This window comes from Polyodon spathula, chromosome 3, assembly GCF_017654505.1.
Source record: "Polyodon spathula isolate WHYD16114869_AA chromosome 3, ASM1765450v1, whole genome shotgun sequence".
Taxonomy (NCBI): Eukaryota; Metazoa; Chordata; class Actinopteri; order Acipenseriformes; family Polyodontidae; genus Polyodon; species Polyodon spathula.
In genome coordinates, this window is record NC_054536.1 from 63534996 (window position 1) to 63561953 (window position 26958).

Consider the following 26958-nt stretch of genomic DNA (forward strand, 5'->3'; position numbering starts at 1 on the left):
CACCACACTGCATCCGTGTTTCATTGGAAATCAAACTACTACTTTAGAAATGCAGAGTGGGTTAACCACCAGTGATTGCAGCACCCAATGGTACAAAAAAAAAAAAAAAAAAACACGCAAAAAAACCCTCATCTGATCTGCCTGGATTACTGGATAACAAGATCAGCAAACACTTTCACAAAATAACGAGCACAAATTGCTTGCTCAAGTAGCACTGACAATAACATGTTAGCAAACTGTCTTTGTGTTGGCAATACATTATTTTCCATGAAGTTCACACAATGTTTTCTGCAAACAGCATGACTTGGTCAGCAATATAAATACAGATGAGGTTAATTGAATTTAAAAAAAGAAACCCCCCCAAAGCCAGAGCTTGAAAAGGCAGTTTTATTTATTTTAAAAATGCAGAACAGCACAAGTCATAAAATTACAGGATAAAAAGGACAGCAAAGGTAAAGGCATATATTGCACTTTTTTTTTGTATTTGTTGCCAACTGATTTTGCTATTTTAAAATTGAGTTTTTTTTTTTTTTTTTTTATCTTTTAGTTAAACACATCATACAACCTCCTCTAACGATCAGTGTACAAAGCATTTCTGAAAATGGCAGACAGTCGATTCCATGAAGTATTTGACAAATGCTACATTTCTTCTCCAGTGCCATCATCTACCGACAGCCTTCTGTTCCTTCTCCAGACAAAAGGACCGTCTCTCGGATCTTGCCAAACCACTTCTGCTCAAACATCGGGCCTGACAGCACCTGTAGACAGGCCAGTGAGGAGGAATTTTCAGCATCCTGACTTTCCTCTTTTAACTTTTCTGCAACAAGGTCTTCTCCCATCACCTAAAACACATTAAATATCTTATTTTTACCCATGATGGAACTTGACTGAGACAATCATACAATTCATCTGTGTATCAAATTTGAAACACCTTTTAAATATATTTTGATTGATTAAGTTTAATATTCTTGAAACATTTATTGATAGTCTGGTAGCAGTAGCTATGCTGACTTATTACCTGGCACAATAGGTTCATTCTTATTGAACGACACCACAAACTTAATCAGTTGTGACCAATATCTCAAAGCATTTGGTCATTGTTATCCAGAAACCAAAAGGTACATGACCATAAAGATTGTCAGTCACAGGCCTTCCAGGAAGTGTCTTGCTTCCGACATGACTGACAGTACATTGATTAGCAAGACGAAAAGTAGTATGTAAAAATGCATGCATATTTCATGACAATATTGAATGACACAAAAGTAAAACTTATTAAATCTTGTGTTTCTGGTCCTGAGCCCAATAGTTGTGAAAATGTCACTGGACACTATGGACAGTAATAAAGTGGCAAGTTTCAAAAGGCTATTTCTTTTGGTATATTCTAGGGTTCTACACCAGAGTTTTCATGGGATTCACGTACATCTCATTGTGAAGGTGTGCACAGTAAATTAATCAGTAAGCAGACAAAGAAAAAACAAGCTTATGAAAATGGCTCTTACGAGCAAGAGCTATGTCTGCATTTGTGACCGTCAGAAGATGAACAAAATGATGCTCTTATTGATACTCAATTGACGCAGGAAAAGGTAAATAATCACTTGATAACGTGACAAATGGTCATCCTCTGTAACAGGGCTACCAAAAGTGACCAAATGTCTTAAATGTGTTTATTTCTATGTATGGATGAGTCACACCATAAAACAGATTTGGCTCTTAAAACGATACACATTAAACACAGTTTTTAAAATGCTTGTTGTAATTTACCCTACTTCTATCTTGATTACAAGATAAATAATTCTAGTTACAGAAAGTTCAGATTAAGTTTTCTATGTTACACTGGGCACTTGATGGTACAGTAGGGACCCACATTGAAACACATTACAGCGAGTTTTTCCTCCCTCACCTCTGTAATTAGGTGAAGCGTCTCTTCCTTCAGTTGTAGGCCATGGAGTATCCTATCAATCTCCTCCAGGGCTCTTTTGTTTCTTTCAGAGACAAATGATGACTGCTGGGACTTGACCATGCAGAACAGCAGCCTGAAAACAAAATGAACATAAGAAAGTTTACAAAACGAGAGGAGGCCGTTCGGCCCATCTTGCTTGTTTGGTTGTTAGTAGCTTTTTGATCCCAGAATCTTATCAAGCAGCTTCTTGAAGGATCCCAGGGTGTCAGCTTCAACAACATTACTGGGAGTTGGTTCCAGACCCTCACAATTCTCTGTGTAAAAAAGTGGCTCCTATTTTCTGTTTTGAATGCCCCTTTGTCTAATCTCCATTTGACCCCTGGTCCTTGTTTCTTTTTTCAGGTTGAAAAAGTCACTTGGGTCGACATTGTCAATACCTTTTAGAATTTTGAATTCCTGAACCAGGTCGCCGCGTAATCTTCTTTGTTCAAGACTGAATAGATTCAATTATTTTAGCCTGTCTGCACAGGACATGCCTTTTAAAGCCGGAATAATTCTGGTCGCTCTTCTTTGCACTCTTTCTAGAGCAGCAATATCCTTTTTGTAGCGAGGCGACCAGAACTGAACACAACATTTCAAGACGAGGTCTTACTAATGCAATGTACAGTTTTAACGTTACTTCCGTTGATTTAAATTCAACACTTTTCACACTATATCCGAGCACCTTGTTGGACTTTTTTTTTATAGCTTCCCCACATTGTCTAGATCAGGGGTGCCCAATCCTGGTCCTGGAGGGCCAGTGTCCTTCTGGCTTTTGTTCCAACTGTCCCCTAAATTACTTAATTGGACCAATCAGCACATTAGAAGCTTAATTGGCCCAAATAAGCAATTCAGTGTACAGTTGGAACAAAAACCAGGGGGGGCACCGGCCCTCCAGGACCAGGATTGGGCAACACTGGTCTAGATGAAGACAAAATGTTGTCCTAGTCAAATGCAACATACTGAAATACTGGAATCAGAAATTAACCAAGAATGTCAGTTTTAGTGAACAAAAATAAAGTATCCCTGGGGGTATAAACAAGGGCAAATGTCATATAGATGGAATGTTTTTTTTTTTAAACATGAAGTAAAATGGAAGTGAAAAAAGACCTGAATCACTGATAGGTCCAGAGGTTTAAACAATATGGCAGTGAAATAGTTCATTTCTAATTGAAACCACATGTAATGGAGCTTTAGTGGCAAAATCACATAATTAAATTAAAGGAAATACTTTAAATTGGTAAAATCTGGAAGTTAGGATAATACAACTTCTGTATATAGAGTTTCAAATTAAACAATCAAAATCTGTTGAACTGATGCATTTAAATGCATGAACCAAAAAGGAATGCAGCTTTAAACTCTGCAGCTAATCGTATGTATGTCCTGTGTCCCAAATAACGTTAGCAAATTGAACACATTGTCTGCTTCCAAAAATATCTATAGTCTATATTTTGACAAATTAAAAAGCAATTTAACCTTATTACTCGAGGACAGTAAATTTGCAAATGTGTTAAAGTGGACATACTGTGCTTTACATCTGTTACTAATATTATGCACCTTTGGTTCTGTCCTATATATGTCATGTTAACATGTAATTCCTCCTCCACCCAACATGTTATGTGCAATTTCTATGAAGTTTCTATCAAAAAAAGATAGAACACAAAACCAACACAAGGAGGCAAACTGGGTACATGTCTACAAACCACCATGTGCGTACGTAAATTACATTACCTTGCTCTTACAAAACATATGCATGTCCTTAGCCAGGTATCTTTTATCTCTTCTTGACCCTGACAGTTCAATGGGATTTGTTCCTCTGGGTTTGCTTTTTCTTCTATGGGACTTATTCTATCAGACTTGCACAACATAGCCTCTGTAGCCTTCCTGCTACGCTGAGGCTTCACATGCTTTCCGTTTTCTCTGTAGGTTGCCTGGCATGCTGTGACCTTAGCTTCAACGGTTTCCTCTAACCCACTATTTTGTGCTAGATGTGGTGTGGGCTCATTTGCTGTAGTCCTTGACGATGGGGAAGATGCAGACTGAAGCAGGTTCATGTAAGCCATTGCCAGTTTTTTCCAGTGCCAGTGGTTATAAGGGTACAAAGATACAAGCTGTTGTAAACTAGAAAACTCCTCTCTCAGGTTTCCAGTGCTCCGAAAGATGGTCACTTCAAGGTTTAACACAACTGTAAGATGACTGCTGTTGGTTGCCTCATTCCTCTATAAAAGCAAAAGCATGTATAAAAGGATGCAGTGAAAATATTTGCAGATTATGATCAAAATTTACTAGTTGGCAGATTTGGCTACTGACATGTATTAAGTATGTAAATGTCCACTGCGAAAGAAAAGTTGTTTATTGTAGACTGAAGGATAAACTAATCTTTAGCATCATATAGCTTTACCTCAAAATGATCTCCTCACACATGTGCAGCTATTTCCTACATTTTATTTTTTGTACAGATGTAAAACATTCCTCAATGTATTTTTTTTTTAAACTGCTTCATACATTGTTATATTCACACAGTATGTACAAACTAAATTATTAATTTCTGTTTTAAATCGTATATAAAATTAAATATAAAAAAAACACAAGAAGAATTAAGTCCCCATCATCATTATTTAATATATACTTTTGAGAGAAAAGGATAACAAAAACATACCAGTTGCTGAGCTATCTGCATAGCTTCTCCATGACTGCCCACCTGACAGAAGCTTCGAGCCAGCCCCTCTAGTACATCTCGCCTGATGGCAATGTTACCCTCCGGCACCAGCATTAAGCAGCTTGAGTATTCACACAGCGCTTTCTGAAAACACACCATCAAAAATATAAAAAAGATACAATCTGCACAGTATTAATATAGGAGCAGTGGAAACAAGATCTTGGTTTATTTCTTGTTAGTTGTTTCTTGACTTCAAATCTTGGTGACCATAAACAGTCCAGGTTTTTGTTTCAACTAGGTCCTCAATCTTCCTTTTAAACATGCATTCCTTTCTATTTCTGCCCTAAAGACTCACAGCCCCTCAGGTCCCCTCTGTAGTATATATATATATATATATATATATATAAGGTTTTAGATCCCTAGTTGAAACAATAACGTGAGACTATTTACAGCCACCACTGGAGTTGAGAACCAGTGTGTTTCTTTATTAAAGTCATATGTTAGTTGCTAGGGAGAAATCACTGTATGATTTTATTGTGCCTGAATAAAAATAACTCAGGTTGAATGCATTGCATGCACTATATGGACTGACAGACGGATGCCTGGTCCATACTGGAGAATACTAAAACATAAAAATTTACATCCACATGCTTTCCAAAGCGGTACTTGTAAAACATATAATTAACATTGTATAGCCCACAATGGTTTTGACAAAAATCTATTTGGTAAAAACATATTTACTAAGGAGTCATTAGATTGGGCCATGGGAGGCCACAGAATAGTCCAACCCCACTGCTGTAGGAAGTTGTAGTACTTTAACTGTCTTACAGATTAAAAAAAATAATAATAAAGTATATATAATATTTTTACTGTCTGACTGACACACCACCTCTAATCTAATATAAACCATACTCTGTTCCACCAAAAACAAACAAGTTACATTTTTCAGCCTGCTAAGTTTCAGTGGTTAAAAATGTGGTTGTGCGCAACCATTGACCTTTAAATGAACCTTACTCATGCTGGAGACTTGTTAGGTGTCATTTTATTGGATTAAAAAAAAAATCATATTTAAAAAAAAATACAAGTGGCTTTACCCCTGAACAAAGATTTTGACTAAATAAAAAACAAATCTGGATTAAAACATATCATAGCCAATGTTGAAATCCTAGAACAAGGAAAATAGCTTTCCATATCCAACGCATGCTATTCTGGTTGACAAGCATTTTCACCATTTAGTGTCCCTGGAGAATGTATCATTGTCATTACCTGAAAGTCGTGGCGTCTGTACGCCAGATCCCCTCGAAACTTAAAGGCTTTCTGCCTTTCAAGTTCATCTTCTGTCGTTATTTCTTCACAAAACCACTGCATTGATTAAAAACAAAACTTCACACAATAACTTTGTTGACTTTACACTGTAATCATGCAACAGAAGCAAAATAAAATGACCTGATCATGGATGCTGGACAAGGCACACTGTAACTTAATTTTGGACAGGTTTAATAAAATGGCACAAAAACAAACACCTGACATTTATTTAATATATATATATAATATATATATATATATAAAATATATATATACTATATATTATATATATATATATAAATGACGTGATGGTGCTACGATCTTCGTAAAATTCGTGATTGTCACTTTTCAGTTTGTCGTTTCACAGTTGACATGTGCACTTACATTACAAGAACGTACAATACTGCCAGGTACTATTGTTATACGCTTATTTACTAATAATATTTTAAGTCGGCAATGCTTACCACTGCATTATTTGTTTTATGCATGTCAAATACTGAATTATCCATATACTATAAATTATAACACTTTTTTTTTTTTTTTTTTTTTTTTTGGCAGGCAGTATCTGCAAAAGCAAAAACATGACTAGTACCGCTATCTATTTATGTGAAAAATAAAAATCGTATAATCATTTTCACCAGTCGAAATTATTTCTGTACACACTTACCTCTGGTTCGCAGAATTTTGCATTATATTTTGTCAATTTGACTGAAGTTCTTTCTCTAGTTTCTGCGAAAACAGAATCATCAAATTCACAACCCCAAAACTCCATATTCAATGTGGACAAAAAGCTGTGTTACACTGTAACAACCCCGGCAAAAAAAACAGCAACAGTTGCCCGAGTTCCCTTTTGGTGGCTCAAAGTGTTCCTCTTCAGATTTTGTAAAACAGTTCCCTTGTTGAATGGTTGTATAATGTAATTGTAATCTCTCATTTTATGCTTAACATGGCTCTCTTAGAAAACAAGGAGTACAATACAACATTGAGCCAATGGATGCACAGATATATTGTCTATGTAAAATAATAATAATAATAATGCATCAACAGCATTGACAACTATTCAGTGTGCATGCAACAGAGACCAGCAAACACCCTAACCACTGCCAGCATTGTAATGTGCATTGATGGCCAAAGAAACACAGACAACGTTTTATCAGCATTATGTATGTAACACAAAGACAAAATGAACAGCTGAAAATGTCCCCCACTAATTATATATTGTTACTACCTTCCTAATGTAATGCGACCATAGTGGGATTACATTTTTGTTATGAAGGCACAGTTTTAAAGGGTATTGGTAGCGGTAGTGAATATTGAATAATTAAAAAAAAAACATGTGGCTGAAAACGTTTGTCATAATTTAAAGCCCCTGCTCGGTCTATCTAGTTTCTAGTCATGACTTTATGCACACATACAATGGCCTTATTCGGCCAGTAGGGGTCACTCATTACACTACACAGAACAAAGCACTGTGTACTGTAACTGGTCGAGACACATTTATATTAGAGAAAGGATGAAACACAGTCAGTTAAAACGTAATACAGTAATTGTAATCGGTTTAAAAAAAAAAAAAAAGTACAAAAACCACTCGTTTCAGTACAACAGATACTAACGATCAATAATACCACCCCAGCCACGGCAAACTTGCAGCAGAGAGAACATAATTTCTCGGGAGAAAGGAGAAACAGCATGTGTGTCTACAAGCAGAGAAAAAAATGAACTTTAACAATTTCCAAACTGGAAACGCTAATAAAGAGAAAGCAGAATACAAGCGTTCTACTTTTTCAAGCTTTTGTTTTGTAAACGGCTACAACTGACAAAAAATAAAAGTACATAAAAGTGTGCAATAAAAAGCCTATATGGTATCTCGGGCTTCTGGTGACAAGAAACCTTCGGTCTCTTGCCCACTTTGATGTAGTTTATTCCTTATAGTTAATAAATACAGTTATATACAATAACCTACCTTTTGATGATTTCGTTGTCCTAAACCAGGGCTTCTCAAACTCGGTCCTGAGGACTCCCTTTTTTGTCTGCTGGTTTTCATTCCAGCCCTTTGCTGTGTGAAGTTTTCTTCTTGTGGGCAAATATTGTTGGCGTCGCATAAGGATTAGCCTCGTCTTGCATTCATGCCCCAGAACCTCTGCCTGTGTTCCTTTCGTGGCATTCAAGCTCAAGAATTTCGACCGAATGGAAAGGTTGTCAGTATGCCCCATTCTCAAATTATGTAGTTTTTTAAAAATTATTTTTGCTATGATCGCCCGTTATGAATGAAGACGCTTTGTCACACAAAACAACTTATTCGTATTATTTCTACGTTTATTATTCAAGCACCCGAAAGCTTTGCACTCCATCCTGTCGCAAGCTATGGGTGCGTTCACGATACTTCTTTGCCGGCTAGATTGCAGACAAGATCTGCGCCTGACGTCACCGGTCTATGCAGACGGCGCTTGGACAGTTTGGGGAGATTTCCCTAGCTGCAGGAGTAGACGGAGCAAACATGTGACGTCAGCTGACTGTTGAATTTCCCTCAGATTGACTGTGTGTGTTAGGACTCGCTGTGGTGTGGACAAAAAAACACTGGACATTCCAAATTGGGGAAAATAAAATAAAAATTGGTCACTCAATTTATAAATGAAAACTAATAAAACAATTGAGAGAATAGGATGGAAACAGGTCCATAATGGACACACTTCTGCTGAATGCTGCTCCACTGTAAGCACAGACACATGCCTATAACTATAATCATATCTAAAACCGTTAAAATATCCCTGAAATCTAGCTGCATGTGTTTGACATCTGCTCATGAATAATACACCAACAATTATATGTATCCAGCGGAATTAGCAATTCAATTTTTCAACATCTCCAAAAATTCAGGAAAAAATACATTTAATTTTATTCCCTAACAAAAGCAGATGCTCCAAAAAAATGCATGTGATCATCCAATAATTAGTTTTGTAGTAATGGTGGTTATTCAAAAAATACTATAAAAATAAAATTGTTATTTTTCATATTAGTTAAGGTAATCATTTCATACTTGTACACAGTTGCTTTTAAATCAAGTTTTGCACACAAGTTTTAGAGAATGTTAAATTGTATTCTCAAAACAATTACAATACTTACAAGGCATAGCAACTTAAAATACCTTTAGAATTAAATGTAAACTACACACCTTTAAAAGCGAAATAGATTTTAGGCATATCTTAATGTGTTGCACATATCTGAAAATAACTACCATTTACACATTTTTAGTACTGCTTTTTTTTTTTTAAGTTATTTTTCCATAACACACAAAAGATACTGTCCCCGCTCCCCGCCCCCCGTTTATTAGGTATGTTTTGTCCAAACACATCAGTATACAAGTTCGGTATAACAACTCACATCAAAGCTGCAGCTTTTAAAACATTATTTATTTTACTTTCACAATGCTGCTCCTTCTGCTTTTTTTTTTTTTTTAAATGCACAAAGCCACTGACAAAGTAACTGCTAGGGTCCACTTCAATTCATTTTGAAAAATATTAATCCATGCTAAATTACTGCTCGTTTATCACGGGTGTCCATATATTTGCAATGTTCCTGCTTTAATACCCAGTCCAAAAAAAAACACACACAAAAAAAAAAAAAAAAAAACAGATTTCCCTTGACAAGGATAGAAAGTCAGGTCCCATTGTTAATATAGTCAATGGAAAATCTGAGGTTTATGCAATGGAGCGGAGAAAACAAATTCTTGATTTGATTCAAGTACTCCCTGCCCATCCTCCTTAGAAACTGCTACAGCAACACATTGCAAAAAATGTAAATTTGATTGTAATTCATCAAGGCGCAACCAGATGTTCTTTAGCAGATTTTAATAAGAATTGTAGCATAATTCTCATTTTGAAAAAAAAAAAAAAAAAAAAAAAAGCCCCCACCCTTTTAAAGCCGTTACCTAGTTGCAATAAAATTCTGTGATAAAGCAATCAAAGGATAGACACAGACCAACACTGTCTGGAGATTTTTGAATTTCATCTCAATTAACTGTATGCCAAACCTTAAAAGCTCACACATCCACCTGTAGCAGCCAGAAAGTGTAAAACTGGCTTTTACTGTACCTCTGGCAATCAAGGTCACAAAATGCCCATATAGGAAGATAGCTGGACATACGAAGGAGACTACAGAGACCCAAAGAATGTTTTTTTTTTTTTTTTTTTTTTACCCATGTAATGGGCTTGAATCGGAGTAGATCAGTGGAAAAAATAAGGATTTTAGTAAAAATGCTATAAAAAAGGACATGACAATCAATTGCCGCTGGTCATCAGTAATACTAAGTGCGATGTGGTTAGTAATAAGGTTTACTATATAATCAAACAACAAAGTTAAGTATAAAATTCATACAAACTACTTAAATACATCAGTATAAAATATTTCATTTATAAATAGCCTTTTTTCTTGCTTTATTAGCATTGCAAACTGGGTCTCTAACATTCTAACACTATTAACAGAAATCCACAGGTCTGTCCTATACAGCGGCCCAAAGTGCAAAGAGGTAGTGACTCTACAGAGACCTAACTTCAACCAGGGGACTGAAGCTGGGTGGTAACATCGAAACAACTGCAACCGGACCCCAAACACAGGCAGGTGCATCGTTTAGAAAGTACCTGCTGGAAGTACACTTGAGCTGGAAGTTCAATTTTATGTCACATAAATTACCTTTTTTTTGGTGAATATCACCTTATTTACGAGACAGCGGCACTTAATTGCAAAGAAAATATTTAAAAATAGGCATTCACCTGAACTTTGTTTTACTGGAGAAAAAAAAACAAAAACAAAACAGCTTTTTAAAATGATGTGGCTGCAGTTGTTTTGATGTCACAACCTGTTTCGTGGCCCTGGTTGCAGCTACTTCTCTGTATATTTACTACCTCTTTTCACTTCTGGGCCACCGTAGTCATAAGTACCTTTGAGTTACCACATTTTACTTACTAGCCATGACCTTGCTGTATTCATTGTTAACTGCTGTCCATTGTTTTGGTTTGCCAAAGATTGTTTGTCCACTTAACATTCAGAATCACAATTAACACACTGGCAAGGACAAAAAAAGTTAAGAGCACAAAAGGTAACATGGATAAAAAAAAGTACAGCAACTGTTTAATTGTTATAATTATACAGTTATTGCTGTAAAACAGTTGATTTAATTCATACAGTACATGAACCACAAAATAAATATGTTTAGAAACAACTGTAAATTCTAACTGGACCACAGCTAGAAATTAAATGGTTCAGTGATTACAGTGCATATTATAGTGCTCTGACCTCTGATGTGAAGAGAAGTGCTGCACTCTAAACACTATCCACTATGTTCAAGACAGCAATATGAAAAACAGGTAAAGTATAACAGAATACAAAACTTTGACTTTTATTGGGAAAAAAAGCAAAGACTACAGCGTCCCTGCAAGATTAAAAAGACAACATTTAGAACCACCAGTATTAAACTTAAAAAACCCCTACAAATTGCATTATAGCATCATGCAACATACAATGCTCTATTAACCCCTTGCAGTACCCCCCTACTTCACAAAATAATAAAAATTACCTATTTTTTTTTTTTTAAACTTCTACCAGCTTTCAATATTTATATTTTAGTTCTAGATTGTTTAAAAGGTGTCTCCTCCCAAATACAGCCTGTCCTTACAAAAAATAGTTTGTATTATACCGTATTTGAGGACATTTATTTAGTTGATAAATGTGCCATTCTTGTCCTAGAAGTCAATCAAGTAATTAATAATTAATAAATTAGGATTTAAAGTGTATTAAGATTGTACAGTCTAAAGCAATGCACTTATTGCAAGTCAGTGAAACCAAACCCCACCCAATAAGAAGATGGAGCAAAAAAATAATGCTATTACAATGGAGACTGAGCCTTATTCACAAACTTCAAAAATTAAAATCATGAATCTGTTCTAGATTACAGCCTAACACAGTATCATGCCAACTGTATTTAATACATTAAACAAAGATTTGTGAACATCACTCACTGGGTTAACAGAGCCTTCGGAATAGCACACAAATTGGTTTAATATTTTAAGAAATGTTTACATTGTAAAACTTTTGGTCACGCAAAGCTATAAGCTTAATCACACAGAGAACGCAGGGGGCTGGCCTACCCACCCTACAGCATTAAAAAGCGACTATTTAATTCATTTATTTTGACAAAAAGAATAACAAACTAGTGGTCACAATCTTTAAAAAAAAAAAAAAAAAATTCTCTGCGACTAAACTCGCTCATCAATTGACAAAATAAAACCTTCAGCATTCTGTACACAGCACAGGAAACTCGGACGACTGCAGCAGTGTAACTTTGGCAACGTAGATCTCTTGATTTGTAAAGGAACATTTATATAAAAAAACAAACAAACAAACAAACAAAAAAAACCCCACAACACACTTCTAGGGTTAACAGTGATTCTCTGCTACCCAAACTAATTGAAGGTCTGGTCTTTGTAAATAAACATCAGCAGCCTTCATGTCTGTCCTTCGGTATAAATAAAACATGGTGAACCTGGCATCTGGAGGGAAAAAAAAAAACAAACAAAATAGAGTCAGTGTTGACTTAATCGCCAATGTTAACTGTCTACCAGGGACCACAGATACAGCCTTGTAAAATATCAAATACTGGCGTTCAACCAGAACTCATCCGGATTACCAGAACAACATAATCTTTGACCTCATTAATGTGATCACGATTCACTGTGAAAGCTGTGAAATGTACTGGTAAGAGATTGCTGAGCTTTACCCACTGGCTACCTATCTCTGCTCACATTCAAGTCAAGACCCTTGTTCATGCCTACCGCTACCTTAACCACACTGCCCCCTCCTACCTCCAAACCCTCATGTCTCCCTACACGCCCTCTGCTGCTCCTCTACAGGCTGACTGGTCATGCCTCCCCTCCGCTCTTCCTCCTGCCGTGCCTGCTCCTTCTCTTCCCTAGCCCCACCACATTACTGATCTATTGCACTACTATATGTCATTGTAGATACAACCTGTTGTTATCCTAACTTGTTTCAGATCGTATTTTAGTAGTATTACTTACACCTAATGTAAACTATACTGTATTTAAATATACTGCTTGCATTGTAACCATGCAATGCCTCCTCATACAAAGTCACCTTGGATAAACTGACGTCTTATATATAAATTTTTACATTTTTATATATATATATATATATATATATATATATATATATATATATATATATATATATATATATATATATATATATATAAATGTTTTAATATATATTTCAAAGCTTTTACATATGTTTTCTCTTATCCATGTGTCACTCACATGATCTATTTTCTAATTTTGTCTCGCATGTTTTTATAAAATCCTTAAACTTACTTCTTTCAAAAAGTTGTGGCTCACCAACATTCATTGACACATGCAATTCCAATATCCAGAATGGATTGCCAAGTTTTTATATATGTATAGTCTAGGATTCCCTTGAGGTAATTACATTTCAAATTCTAATTAAATAGCATTTCTAGTTCTTTACTTTTTTTTCATAGTTATTTACTGGAATTGAGAAGTATTTATATGTATGTTGGCACTTCAGTACAAATGATTACAGTGTATATATTTTTACCTGAACAGATTACTGTACAACATAGTAATATTGACAACAATGGGTATTTTGCAGTACTAACTAAACTACATTTTTTATAAATAAGTTTCAATGATGTAATAAAAACAAGGAAGACGACTGACAAGTGGATAAGAATTAACAGTACACCATAGTAATTCTACCTTTCATCAAAATAACTGGCAGCTCAAGCACAACATGTTTAATAACATGACTATACAAAATTCTGGTTTTCTTGAAGGGTTCAATACAACAGCTGCTGTATATATGGAAACAAATGGCCCTTTAGTGACAGAAGTGACTGACATTAGGCAATAATTCCCTTACTGTAACAACCCACAATTGATGTTTCTTTTTATGGTTTAAATCACTGTTTTTGTCTGCTCTGTATGTATTTAAATCACAGTACTCATGCTTATCATTTTCAAATGATAATTACTTATAACATTATTTTATAAAGCACTGGTGTACAGTGCCTTGAAGTCATAGTGCCATAGTGCCTTGAACAATTGTCATGGAAATCGTGAATTTGAATAAAGTCTATGAAATCTTGAAAATGGATGTACGAACATTTGATCAGGCGCTTCCTTTATTTCTATCAAAAATGCAATACATCATGACTGAAAATAAAAATCTGCGAGTATCTGTAAAATAGTTTGGTTGTGTATGCAATCAGCATTTACCTGCAGCTATGTATGTCAGTGAATGAGATTTGTAGTTGAGCGAGCAAGCATGTAAATGAGTGGCTAGGATATAACGCTCCTACAGCATGTCCCCCAATTCCCTATACAAGTGATTCATGCAATATTTCTACAGTATACAGTACCGGTGTTGTGCAAACTGTAAACAACTTCCCAGTCTAACTTCCGTTTGTCACTCCCTTTTGATACAGTACCTGAACTGAAGAAAAGCTGCGCTGGCACTTTATAGCACAGACATCTTATTCAGCATTAGTTTTATAACTAAATAATTATTAGGCCTATTACGTGGTTATCTTTCCTAATGTATTTACTTTTTTTGCTGCAAGAGGATCTGCAGCTTTCTCCGGGAGACGAGACGCTTCAGCTTCACTTCAGCAGCCGAACCTGGAGCGAGCGCATTCCCTCTTCCCCTCGCCGGACCCTCTCTCCTTCTCACACTTGATTTGCTTGTCTGTCGCTTCGAACTGAACTCCAGACCGCTGTTTAGCAGGCTATTTATAGTTTAAAAACTGCTAATTAAAAATGATCCACGAGTGGGAATGTTACTGTTTTGTTTTGCTTTTTTGAAAAAATATAGCGTTGATTATGGTGCTTTATGCATGGTTAATTCACAGAAAGTTACATTTTTGCTTCACTAGATGTGCATTATAGAGAGGGAGTTATTTTATTTAGTATTTTAGTCAGATGTGTGTTGTGTCCTGCGGTGCCCCCCCCCATCCCCTCCCCCATTTATAACGCTCTTTGGTTATAACGCTCATATTATGCGTGTCACGAGACCCGCGTTATAGCGAGGGAGCACTGTATTATGAAAGTGGGGGCATGATGTTTTGTACCGCATGTAATGTTCTTGTTGAGTACAAACAAAGAAAGTAAGCCGGCGACAAACATATTGAAAGAGCTTTACATAAAATGGAAGCCACAAGCTGAATCTGCAGTAGGAAAGACAGCTATCCAAAAATGGTGAGTGAGCGTTTTCTGTAAAGACAGAAGAACAAATGCATCAGAGAACAGAAGTTTACTGACACAGAGGCTTTCTTTACAACATGCCGTTTCAGAACAGTGGAAAACTAAGTTGTACACTCTACAGGAACATTTAAACTTGTCAGTAGTCAAAAGCAACAGTCTTTATATTATTGGTTTTGGTGTACTATTTAAAAGCTTGTGTCTGTTGATGTAACAAACTATGTGAATTTGTTTTTTGCTGAAACTTGGCCATGAAATGTACTAAAAATGACTGTGCCAAAATCGTAGCCTTAATGATATGTACGCTGTTAATAAGCTAAAAATAAAAAGGCGAAAGGAGGTGGAAACCAAACACCCTTTTACTGAAAACAGCTGTGTTCAATCAGAACTCATGAAAAAAGTAGGTGATCATGGCCTAGATTCCCAAAAAAGGGAATGTAATGACCTATAAAAATATAGCATACTGCAACAAGATGGCATGTAGCAACATCAAATTCATAAAGCTTCCGCTTGATAAATGTCTGCTTTCAACACAAGGAAGCATATTGCACTGCAAGATACTTATATTAAAAATAACTAATACTTTTTGGTGCTACTGTAAATATGAAAGCGAGGTATGGGGACATCCCTGTTTCCCAGAATACCCAGCGCTGTGGGAAATTATAATCCTTATGTACTAGCTGATTGTACTGTAGCTAGCCCGTGTGGGGGACTCACCTGGTTACATGCTAATCATCTGACCTGGACAGCCTTCGTCTGACATGTCGTGGAGGCTCCCAAGTGTCACTATCATCTGTTTCATCGTCGTCATCGTCATCTAAACCCCCCCCAGCACCATGACTTTCTCCTCCACCAACTGCCACTTGGTTTTCTTCCTGCGATTCCTCCTCTGGCTCCTCATTTTCCCCACTGTCATCAAATAGATCTGCACCCATGTCCTCTCGCCTCCGAATCTCTGCGAACCAGTCCCGGACCTGCTCGTAGCCCATGTTAGACTTTGAAACCAGTTCGTCCAGGTCTTGTTCATTTAGAAATGTATGCTTCAAATAATACTCTTTGAGGATGTCTTTTCCCGTTTTGAACTTCATCACCGCAGGGGACCTACTCCAGCTAGCTGAACGCTTCGTAGCCCTTGGTCTTCCTCTGGGCCTTCCGCGCCCCCTGCCTTTAGATCTTCCTCTTCCTCTCCTCCTGTACCCACTCCCGTTAATAGCGCTGATGTTGCCGCTCTGGTAGTAATAATACCACTTCAAGTTGCCATTTTTCCAAGCATATCTCGTGTCCCCAAACCAACTAACAATGTAGGCCCTGGGAAGGCCACTTTCTTCTGAGAGCTTTTGATACTCCTCCGACGAGGGCCACTGGGTACGCACAAATGCACTCTTTAGAATGTGCAGTTGCTCTGGGGTCTTCTTGCCAATCTTGTCCCTGCCAGACTTGGCTTTGCCACTGGAAGACGGAGTCTGTGTCTCCGTTTTGATAGCGACAGTAACTTTGGCCATTTCACTCTCCTTCCCATCGTGTTTTGTTTCTCCCGATTCTGGTGTCTTTCTCTTTTCTGTGAACCAGGCATCAATCTCTCGTCTGGTTAGCTTGGTCTCTGATCTCAGCCTATTTAGTTCATCGTCTGTGGGTGTGATGCTCTTCTGAAAACTTTCCTCCAGCACCTGAAGCTGCTCGGCCGTCTTTTCCTTGAACTTCTGTAGGGTAAAGTCAGGGAAAGTATTCCAAGACTGTTTACGTGGCTCCCTGACAGGACCCAACGTTGGGGACCCTGTAGTTTCGTCGCTTGAGTCAATCACTATGGTGGTGGTGCTGCTGCTGCTGCTGCTGTTGTTGTTGTTGTTGTTGTTGTTGTTGTTGTTGTGTTCACTGGAGGCAATAAGATGGTTGTTCTTTGAATTGCGCTGGTTGTACCTTGTGTCACTGAACCACTTCTTAATCTCCCCCTTTGTGAGTCTTGTCAATCTCATGAGCCGGGCGATTTCCCCGTCGCTGGGGTGCTGTTGCTTCAAGTAGCTGGCCTTCATCTCGGCTAGCTGCTCCTTAGACTTTTTTGGACGTAAACCGAAGAAGTCAGGGCCCAGGGCAGAGTTTTCCTGAGGAGTCAGTGGAGGAGGTTGGACAGTGGGAGCACGTTTGGTTTCCACAAAGGCTGGGGTCACCTGGGTGGCAGGTTTTGGCAGCTGTACTTGATTGTTGACATTCGCGACAGTCAGAGTGATTGGGGTGGTTACTGGCATAGGGTTTGCACCACCAACTTGTGTCAGAACAAGGCCTGGTTGGCCCACTATTTGGCAGGTCTGAAGGATGGGCTGGAGACCATTTCTGGCAGCCGAGAGGTGTGCTGGAATGACTGTGATGGTCTGTGGCATGGTGTGCACTGTGCCATTGAAATGCTTTCTCCTGGCCTCATCCACCTCCTCTGGCGTCCAGCTGACTCCATGCTTAAGGCGCTGGGCAGAAAACCAGATCTTTATCTGCTCCTCTGTGTACTTGGTCTGGAATGACAGCCCCACAATCTCAGATAGTGTTGGGTAAGGGAATTTGTTGTAAGTGTTAACCAGCACAGCGTTGTTGTCCATAGAGCCATTGTAGGTTGGAATGCTGCTGACAGGGATCAAGACTTGAGTTTTGGAACTTTGTTGGTTCTGCAGAGCAGATAGAACCTGGGCCAACCCTGCAGGAAGAACTGTGGCAGAACCAATTATTGTCTTGTTTAAATTCTGTGGCGGTGGGTTGATGACAACGCTTGGCTTTGCAGGTTCCACTGGAGCCGGTAGTGCTGGCATTTCAGCTGGACTGGGCGTATTCACAGCTGGTGTATCGACAGTGGGCTTAACAGCTGGCGTATTGACAGCTGTCATAAGAACAGCTGGCACATCAAGAGTGGGCATAATAGCTGGCGGATCAAGAGCCGGCATAACTGCAGCAGGTATATCGATAACTGGCATATCGACAGCCGGCATCTTTTTAGGCTCTTGCTCACTTTCACTTTCTTTGTGGACTTCATGGTCATCAGCAGCTTTAGGTGTCACAGCTATCCTCTTAGGCTCGGCTTTATTCTTCATTTTCATGATTGGGGTTTTGCTGAACGGAATTCCCACTGCCATTGCATCTTCGCTCTCCTCGTTCTCCTGCTGCACAAAATTGCCGTCAAAGGTGAGGTCACTAACCGTCTGCTCAAAGACAGTCTGGTTGTTGCGTTTCACCATTGTCAGCATGAAATTGTCATCCTTGTTGTGGTAGCGCAGGTTGTGGTCCGAGAGGGCATCGTATCTCTTAGTTAAAAAGTTACACTCCACACAGACATAAGAGGAGTTCAAAACCACATTTGGATGCTCAGAATCAACATGAAATGTAAACATGTTGAGATCGGTCGTCTGAAAGCTGCAGTATTTACACTCGTAGCCTCCTTCAATCCTTTTTGAATCTGTGTCTAATAAATTATCAGTTTCAGGCATGTCCTCATCACTGGATACACTTTCTGCAGCAAGAGCAACCGGATTCTCAACAGGAACATCATTTGGTACCTCAAGCCTTTCCTCCATGTCCACATCTGGATACTGCTCCTCCGTCTGCATTGGGAGGACCATACATGGTGTTGTGGATTTTCTCTTGCTTGCCATTTTAATAGCACTAACGGAGATCAGGCAATATAATCTGAATTTGAATCTGTTTTCTGCAGTCTCCTTTGCGTTTCACTTGTTCAGTTCACTGCTGTTCACTTAAGTTGTTCAACTAATATCAAAAGATTCATGACTACAGCATCGTAGTGCACCTTTACCTGTAAATAAAAAAATAAAAAAAGAGAGAGTCAAATGTTATAGTGGAGAAGCCAGGTTTAACCAGGGGTTAAAAAACAAACAGACAGTATTTCTCTCAACCCTTTTCTCAATTGATCAAGTACTTCTGACACTGGTAAATACAACATTACATTTTTTAATGCTCTCCATTTGTTTTCAGTATGGATACAATAATGAAGCTTCCTAATGCAACACAAAAGCATTGGGATCCTTTTCCAGTTCATACATCCTTTTTAAAAAGTGTCTACTACCCATCTCTTTCTAAAAGGGAAATGTTTGCCAAAAGCTAGAAAGACATTTGTAAGACAAACAGCATGAAATCGGATTGGCTAGCAACATTCTCTATGTGTGTAAATATGAGTATACAGCAAAGAACCTCTAAAAAGTACTAATTTGTGTCCCTTAGTATTTATTCAGTATTTTAATGTAACACAGCCTGCCATTCATCCAGCATAATTACAAAAGAAGAATCAATGACCCCCCAAATTTTACTCCCCTTTCCAGTCACTGGACTACCATTTGAGCTGAATACTCAAATATGTTTATTTGAAATTCAACAAAACAAATCAACTTAGTGGTTTCAAATTGCCATACTGCATTTATTTGAACACCAAAAACAATTAAGCAATCCTATTGCAGCACTATGAACTGAATGAGTCTCCTTTAAGTTCACAGGTACTTCATGATTTATTTCTAGCAGGATGACATTCAACTAAGTTTTTATATATATGAGAGTACAGTAGGCGACCCTGTTTGAATACCTTTCCCTATCACCTTCGTGTGTCTTTCTGTATTGGTTTGACTTTGGAAATTTCACACTGAGGATGACATGAAAATATCACTAGCCTATACATTAAATTGTGAGAGAAAATATATAGCCCATCACAGTTTCCAATAATTTCATTTTTTTATGGAGGTATTTAAAAGTGTTAAGCAATGGCCAGGAGAACTGGGAGTTTCTGCATAAAAACTAAGAATCCCAGGGGCATAGTGTACACTACAAGAAATGCCAAACTCACGTTTAAAATGCGAGTTAGTCATTTCTTGGGTACTGGTATAAAAACAGCAGACTGATTTAACATGTAGGGTTTTTTCAACCATGCAAAAAAATAAGTTACTTGCTTAAATGGTATCTGAGATAAAAAAAGAGGTCACAGTTTACAAAAGTTTCCTTTGACTTACTTACTTACTAGGTAGAAGAACTTGAAAGCATGTTAGGGTGCAATCATTGTGCATTCTCTATGCCTAAATAGGGCTCAGAATTTGGGTTTGCTAAACACTTTCACATGTCCATAAAAATGTAAATTAAAAGTGGTTGTAGCTGAAAAAATAATTCCATGCATTTTATTGGTTTTGCACTTCAATTTGCTAATGTACAACTGTGCAGTTTTGAAAGAAACACCTGGCAAACATGTTTCATTTTTAGATCCGATACTAGGTTAAACGTTTTCAGTTTCCATGTTTTACTTGCAGCAAATCAGTTACACTTGCATTTCCCAGGTCACCTCATGTCAGCCGTGTCTTCTGGGTCAAGGTATGTTACTGGCTAAGCACATATTAGTCAACAGGGGAAGCAGCTGGTTGGTTACTGATAGGCAAGGTGGCCCTGGAGTGATATGGACAATTTTACACTAGGTGAAATGACCAAGAAAAGGCAAAACTCCAATAACCCTGCGTTATCTTTCCCCAGTCAAATCCTACAGTGCCTACATAAGCATGGTAATTTACCATAATAAAAAACAGTAATGAAAAAGAAAATGTATAACAAAAAAGCACAACCAGATACAGTCAACGAAAGACAACACAAATTATTTGCCTTATTATATATTTAAGTAAGGCAAGTTTACTTTTCTGTTAAAAGTACTCCCCGTTATAATGTTCTGTCACCCGGCTGTACAGAATTTCAGGGGAGAACCCTACCCTCACTCTCCACAAAAAAAAAAACCAAAAAAAAAAAACCCCACAAACCTTGAGGAGGACTGATGCCTGACTCGAGGAGGGGTGACGACTGAGGATGTCCTAAAATAGACACTGTAGAAGTGGGCAACTATCACCGAAATCTGGTTCCTCTATTAAAAAGATTTGTACGCTGTGGCTACAACTGAAACAACCTTTAGTTGTTTCATAAACACATTAAAAAACAAACAAAACATACATATAGTACTGAGCAAATTTATTTTAACATGTCAAGATTTGTCATTTATATACCTACCTGCATTAAAACCGTCTGGGTGTGAGAATTCCAATTTGTAGTCCTTAAATCGGTGATATTGAACAATATGCACCTGTGAGAAAGTTAGACCACTTAGTGCCAAATTAGGCATCTTGAACAACTTCTAAAGTTTTTCATTTGTGGCTATGTGTTCCTTTTCTCATTATTTTAAATTACATGTGTGGCCTACTAAAGGCATCTATAAAATTAGATAATCTCTAATTTGCCTATTTTTAGTTACAGTGGTTTAACTTCATATGCACAACAAATCAAAACAGAAGCAATTGGGTGTTACAATACATTTGCACACTACTGTAGAATTATATTATGCATGGTCACATCATTGCCTTTGAGATATTTAAGTACTGTATAGTAAATATTATTAAACTAATTGCCAATCTGGAAACCCTCAAGCGAGTTATTTCTGATAGGAAAGATGGCCCTGGAGTGTTATGGACAATTTTACACTCTAGGTGAAATGACCAAGAAAAGGCAAAACTATCTGAAAGCGAGGCCTGCAAACAGTTATTTAACCCTGTGTAGCACCAGATATCATGCTTTAAAATAAAAATAAATTAAATGTGGGTTTCTTTAAAAAACTACACATTTCAGACCTGCATAGTGAATGGATGTGCATGGAGTGGAAAATGTATTTTGTTAGCTACAAATCACTAACGAAGAAGTGTACTGTGTCCATTTTAGGACATCCTCAGTCGTCACCCTTCCAAGTCAGTCCTCCGATTTTTATTTATTTATTTTTAAATCGGGGAGAGCAAGGAGTTGGATGGAGTCGTCTGAATCACCTAATCAAACGAGCAAAAAAAAAAAAAAAAACAAACAACAACAACAAAAAAAACAAAACAAAAAAAACACACTTTCAGTGCTTCCATTGGATGAAACAGATGTGAGTGTAGCTGCTGATTGGTCCATGCGTTTTTACCTTATGGCATCAGGCATAACTTTTTTTGTTTGTTTTTTTAAAACAGCTTTGATGTTTTTTTTTTTTTTTTTTTTTTTTTTTTAAATTATTAAATTATTATTGTTTTCTTCTTATTACATCAACTTCAAACTGCTCCTGCTCACACGCAGTGTAAACAATCAGCATGAAACTTGCAGGTATCATCCTGTGTAGATTACAGTTCAGATGCAAAAAAAATTGCTCTCCTGCGTCAATCAAGATGACAGCCTGTGAACAGGATGGCTTTGCAGGGGTGACTGGCAGATGAAAACTGAGACGCTATCGCGGTCAGTATATTTATTAAATAATAAATACACAAAAAATTTAAACAAAACAAAAAAGACACACAAAACAAAGAGCGCGTTGGCCAAACAAACAGACAGACAAAAACAGACGTGGGCGCCCAACAAACGAGTACCATGCTGGCACTTCCAGCACGCTGTAGCAATTGCTATTTTAATCACAACTCTCCTCTCTCTCACCCGTTCTCCACTTCTGAACACAAAACCCAGAGTGAGTGAAAACATGCAGCTTTTATGCAGCTGTACCGAGACTCGATTGCTAATCAATCATTCAATTGGAGTCTTGGTACAACTGCACGTGAATTAATAAATGTGCAACTCCCAATGCACACATATTTTACCTGCACGTGAAGTGCTGTGCCTAAATACAAATATACATTTTAAACACTTGTGCTCGTAATCCATATTTACATTGTGTGTTTTATAAATAAACACCAACATTAACACACTACATAAAACACTAATAAACATAAAGGGACGGGACACTCCACCACACTGCCCGGAAAAACCTTTCAAAACAGTTCTTGTGAGCCAGTGAAAAGACTGATCTGAAACTTTGCTATGTTATCAGCAACCAAACCCGCTTCAAGTTTGCAAAGCAGAAGTTGCTGTGATAAATTTTACTATCAAAATGGCTGCCACAAATTTTACCAAAACGTGCCCTTAACAGCAAGCTGTGTTTATTTGAAAAGTCGTTTGACCAACAAACTCCAAAGTTGGTAGGCATCGCCCGGTGAAAATGGACGACACTATGGCCGCTGGATGTACAATTTACATCTTAATTTAAAACGGCCTCAGTTGACAAAGGGTTTACTTGACTAACTCTAACTTTCACAAGCGTCTTCCCTGTCGCTATCACTACAACTGACTTTTAAAAAAAAAAAAAAAAAAAAAAAAAATAGTTTGAACCGAATCAATACAGCTGTCTGACGCTTTTTATAATTATTTTAGAAACCTTTCGAAATCATCTTCTTGGGAACTGGTGAAGTTATTCATCTGACACTTGGCATACATCAGCTATACATTTCCCTTGTTTGATTGGGCGATTCAGACGACTCCATCCAACCCCTCCAGGCTTCTCCCAAGGCCTTTTCAGCTGGGCTGGCAGCCCGGCAAAGTAGCGGTCGCCGCCCATCTGAAAAAATCCGATCCGCCCGTCTTGCAGATGTTACTGTGCCTTTAACAATAAGGACTGATTGGAACATCTTGGAACCACATGACAGCTGGGTTACGTCTTGAACATGTAACCAGTCAGAGAGTTGAAGGGGTGGGTTTTCTGTGTGAAGGACTGAGAGGCTAAAACGTTAAATGATTGCTAAAAACCATACCGAATTATTTTCAAAGCAAAAATAGTGACAATGCAGGGGGTGAAAATAAGCCGGCGATCGGCGCAATCCACCACCTAATACTATATTTGCACTGGCTACTTTATTAAAAAAAACAAAACATTAAGATTATTTTCGGGCATTATCTTTCAGTCCATTTGTCGTATTATTGTACTGCAAGGTGATATATCGTACATAAAAAAAGCATATTCCTTTTGTTGTGATATTGTAACAATATGTACTCAGGTGCTTGAGATATTGGGGAAACACTTGTCAGCTGACATACAAATGCTTAAATGCAGAGGTGCTGGATTATTATACTCCGCTTTCATGTGACAGTTATGATGGTGATCAAACGTGTGCGCGTACTGTTGCATTAAAATGAACATTTGCACTCAAAAAATGTAGAACAGCAAAAATCAAAAATAGACATGCACTAACAAAATGCCCTTAATTTAAGTAATAAGCTCAATAATTAAGCTAAAAATTAAGTGAAAAGTATTTTTTTGGTAAACTCCAATAACCCTGCGTTATCTTTCCCCAGTCAAATCCTACAGTGCCTACATAAGCACGGTAATTTACCATAATAAAAAACAGTAATGAAAAAGAAAATGTATAACAAAAAAGCACAACCAGATACAGTCAACGAAAGACAACACAAATTATTTGCCTTATTATATATTTAAGTAAGGCAAGTTTACTTTTCCGTTAAAAGTACTCCCCGTTATAATGTTCTGTCACCCGGCTGTACAGAATTTCAGGGGAGAACCCTGCCCTCAATCTCCACAAAAAAAAATAAATAAAAAATCCACAAACCTTGAGGAGGACTGATGCCTGACTCGAGGAGGGGTGACGGCTGAGGATGTCGTAAAATAGACACTGTAGAAGTGGGCAACTATCACTGAAATCTGGTTCCTCTATTAAAAAGATTCGTACGCTGTGGCTACAACTGAAACAACCTTTAGTTGTTTCATAAACACATTAAAAAACAAACAAAACATACATATAGTACTGAGCAAATTTATTTTAACATGTCAAGATTTGTCATTTATATACCTACCTGCATTAAAACCGTCTGGGTGTGAGAATTCCAATTTTTAGTCCTTAAATCGGTGATATTGAACAATATGCACCTGTGAGAAAGTTAGACCACTTAGTGCCAAATTAGGCATCTTGAACAACTTCTAAAGTTTTTCATTTGTGGCTATGTGTTCCTTTTCTCATTATTTTAAATTGCTTGTGTGGCCTACTAAAGGCATCTATAAAATTAGATAATCTCTAATTTGCCTATTTTTAGTTACAGTGGTTTAACTTCATATGCACAACAAATTAAAACAGAAGCAATTGGGTGTTACAATACATTTGCACACTACTGTAGAATTATATTATGCATGTTCACATCATTGCCTTTGAGATATTTAAGTACTGTATAGTGAATATTATTAAACTAATTGCCAGTCTGGAAACCCTCAAGCGAGTTATTTCGTGAACCTTCTACAAAAATGTTTGAAGAAAGCAATATCCTATATTAAACAATCACACACAGCAGCATCAACCCAAAAGGTCAAAATAAAAAAGGCAGTTTTGTAGTATTTTATTGATTTACTAAAATCAACAACGCACACAAATGTCATGTTATGGATCACATGAAATACCATAATGGAACACCCTATTCTCACTACATATAATTCCCCAAATGTCCTAAGAAAAGCCTAACCAGAAAAAAATTCATATAGCAGGATTACAATCCTGCTATAGGAATATAAAACAGAAAGGCATTTTTAAAAGTGACTGTACACTGTGAATTACTAATTGTTATGCACCGACTGTAGCTTGGAAGAAAACACTAAAGCTTACTACCCTGCTTACTACCAAAACACTAAAGCTTACTCATTAGTGCACACTATTATTAACATCAAAATCCTGGCTTCTATTAACATTAGTAACAGTATCATAAACTACTAAATCAATTTTAAAATGGTAGGGTAAGAGTGGTCCAGGTTCTACAACAAACAAAACAAAAAACATAAAAACAAGTGATCTGACATAGATGATCGGGGCCAGTGCTCATTTGTTTCCGTCTCAAAATACTGTGCGACATTCATCCATGATTAAAACAAAAGGTCTACCCTTCACTCTTCACTGCGCCTTGTGCTGGCTGTGTCTGGCGGCACTGATGGGCTGCCCTCTCTCCAGGGCGACATACAGCAACATTTCAGCACTTGGATACGTACCAGCATGAGCACTCAATCCACAGTCCCCATTCGCTGTAGTGGGCTCTCCTTCTCTGCGCTGCACCCTCTGTGTGTTCCGCGCTCGCTGGCTCCCTCCCTCGCCGTCTGTTGAGTCCAAGTTAGACTGCAGCAGTCGCAGCGCAAGTAGGCAGAGAAAGGGTGCACAACAAAAAAAAAAATCAGTTCGTTTTCTACATACGCAGTATTTATACACACTTTACATAAACGCGCCCTGCCCCGCTTTTCGGTTTTGGTAAATCTATTTGATTAATGTATAGTGAAAAAAATAAATACCCCCATGGCGTTTAAGTTGTTAATTTTTAAATGTAGTTTTTTTTTTTTTTTTTCATCCGGCCTTGCGTCATCAGCAACGAATCACGCCCTGCCGTCATCAGAAAGCGACCCCCCCCCCCCGTAAAGTGATAGGTATTTATTGGTGCGACTGTGCTGTGAACATTAAAGGTTTACACTAAAGCCGTCGCTGTAGGGCACCTGGCACAAACTGTTTTTGTTTTGTTTTTTTCCTTCCCCAACCACCTAACACGTTACTGTATTGTCCTTTCCGATTAAACTTTTTAAAGTATTTAGGCAGACATAATTAAAGATCATATGTTTATGTATTTTATTATTTAAATCAATTATCCTATATTTCATGTTTAACAGATGGCATTCATTTAGTCACTCTCTCAATTTTATTATTATTATTATTTATTTATTTTTATTTATTTATAATTAGTGACTGCACCAAGCACATTTGTAGATGGGCAACTGCTACCATTATACAGCCCTTTCGTACACATGACCATAGCTAAGAGCATCTTCAGAGTTGAATTGATCCTGAATCTGCAAGTTATACAAGCCAGCACAGGTAATTAAATACCTGGGTCCTCGTCACACCTCCGAGGAGGCTCCTCCAGAGGCAAGGTCATTTATT

At 37.6% G+C, this 26958-nt stretch overlaps 2 protein-coding genes across 4 annotated transcripts; both read right to left on the reverse strand.

The window, feature by feature from the left end:
• Positions 1 to 369: 369 nt before the first annotated feature.
• On the reverse strand, positions 370 to 8853 carry zgc:101716 (uncharacterized protein LOC492784 homolog). 2 transcript variants are annotated; one of them, XM_041245687.1, is made up of 7 exons: positions 7867 to 8853; positions 6571 to 6632; positions 5865 to 5960; positions 4599 to 4742; positions 3671 to 4158; positions 1901 to 2033; positions 370 to 758 (listed from the first exon to the last, which is right to left on the reverse strand). In XM_041245687.1, the coding sequence occupies exons 1-7, from the start codon at positions 8114 to 8116 to the stop codon at positions 666 to 668; spliced, it is 1266 nt and encodes a 421-aa protein (XP_041101621.1). In that variant the 5' UTR covers positions 8117 to 8853; the 3' UTR covers positions 370 to 665. The 2 variants fall into 2 exon arrangements, with proteins under 2 accessions (XP_041101621.1, XP_041101620.1); XM_041245686.1 differs by having other exon boundaries at positions 370 to 842; positions 7867 to 8852.
• A 2146-nt stretch (positions 8854 to 10999) lies between these two features.
• On the reverse strand, positions 11000 to 26354 carry LOC121313298 (zinc fingers and homeoboxes protein 1-like). Of its 2 annotated transcripts, none has more exons than XM_041245684.1 (3): positions 26025 to 26354; positions 15905 to 18974; positions 11000 to 12448 (listed from the first exon to the last, which is right to left on the reverse strand). In XM_041245684.1, exon 2 carries the CDS (start codon positions 18814 to 18816, stop codon positions 15916 to 15918), a length of 2901 nt encoding a protein of 966 aa, XP_041101618.1. In that variant the 5' UTR covers positions 18817 to 18974; positions 26025 to 26354; the 3' UTR covers positions 11000 to 12448; positions 15905 to 15915. The 2 variants fall into 2 exon arrangements, with proteins under 2 accessions (XP_041101618.1, XP_041101619.1); XM_041245685.1 differs by lacking the exon at positions 11000 to 12448 and adding an exon at positions 14961 to 15199.
• Positions 26355 to 26958: the final 604 nt, after the last annotated feature.

Bases quoted from the DNA above. Each gene is read 5' to 3' on its own strand.
- zgc:101716 (XM_041245686.1), bottom strand. From the start codon at position 8,116: ATGGGGCATACTGACAACCTTTCCATTCGGTCGAAATTCTTGAGCTTG. The intron at 5,961-6,570 runs GTAAGTGTGTAC...TAATCAATGCAG, and splicing joins CAAAATTCTGCGAACCAGAG to TGGTTTTGTGAAGAAATAAC. The intron at 4,743-5,864 runs GTAATGACAATG...GTGTGTTTTCAG, and splicing joins ACAGACGCCACGACTTTCAG to AAAGCGCTGTGTGAATACTC.
- LOC121313298 (XM_041245684.1), bottom strand. From the start codon at position 18,816: ATGGCAAGCAAGAGAAAATCCACAACACCATGTATGGTCCTCCCAATG.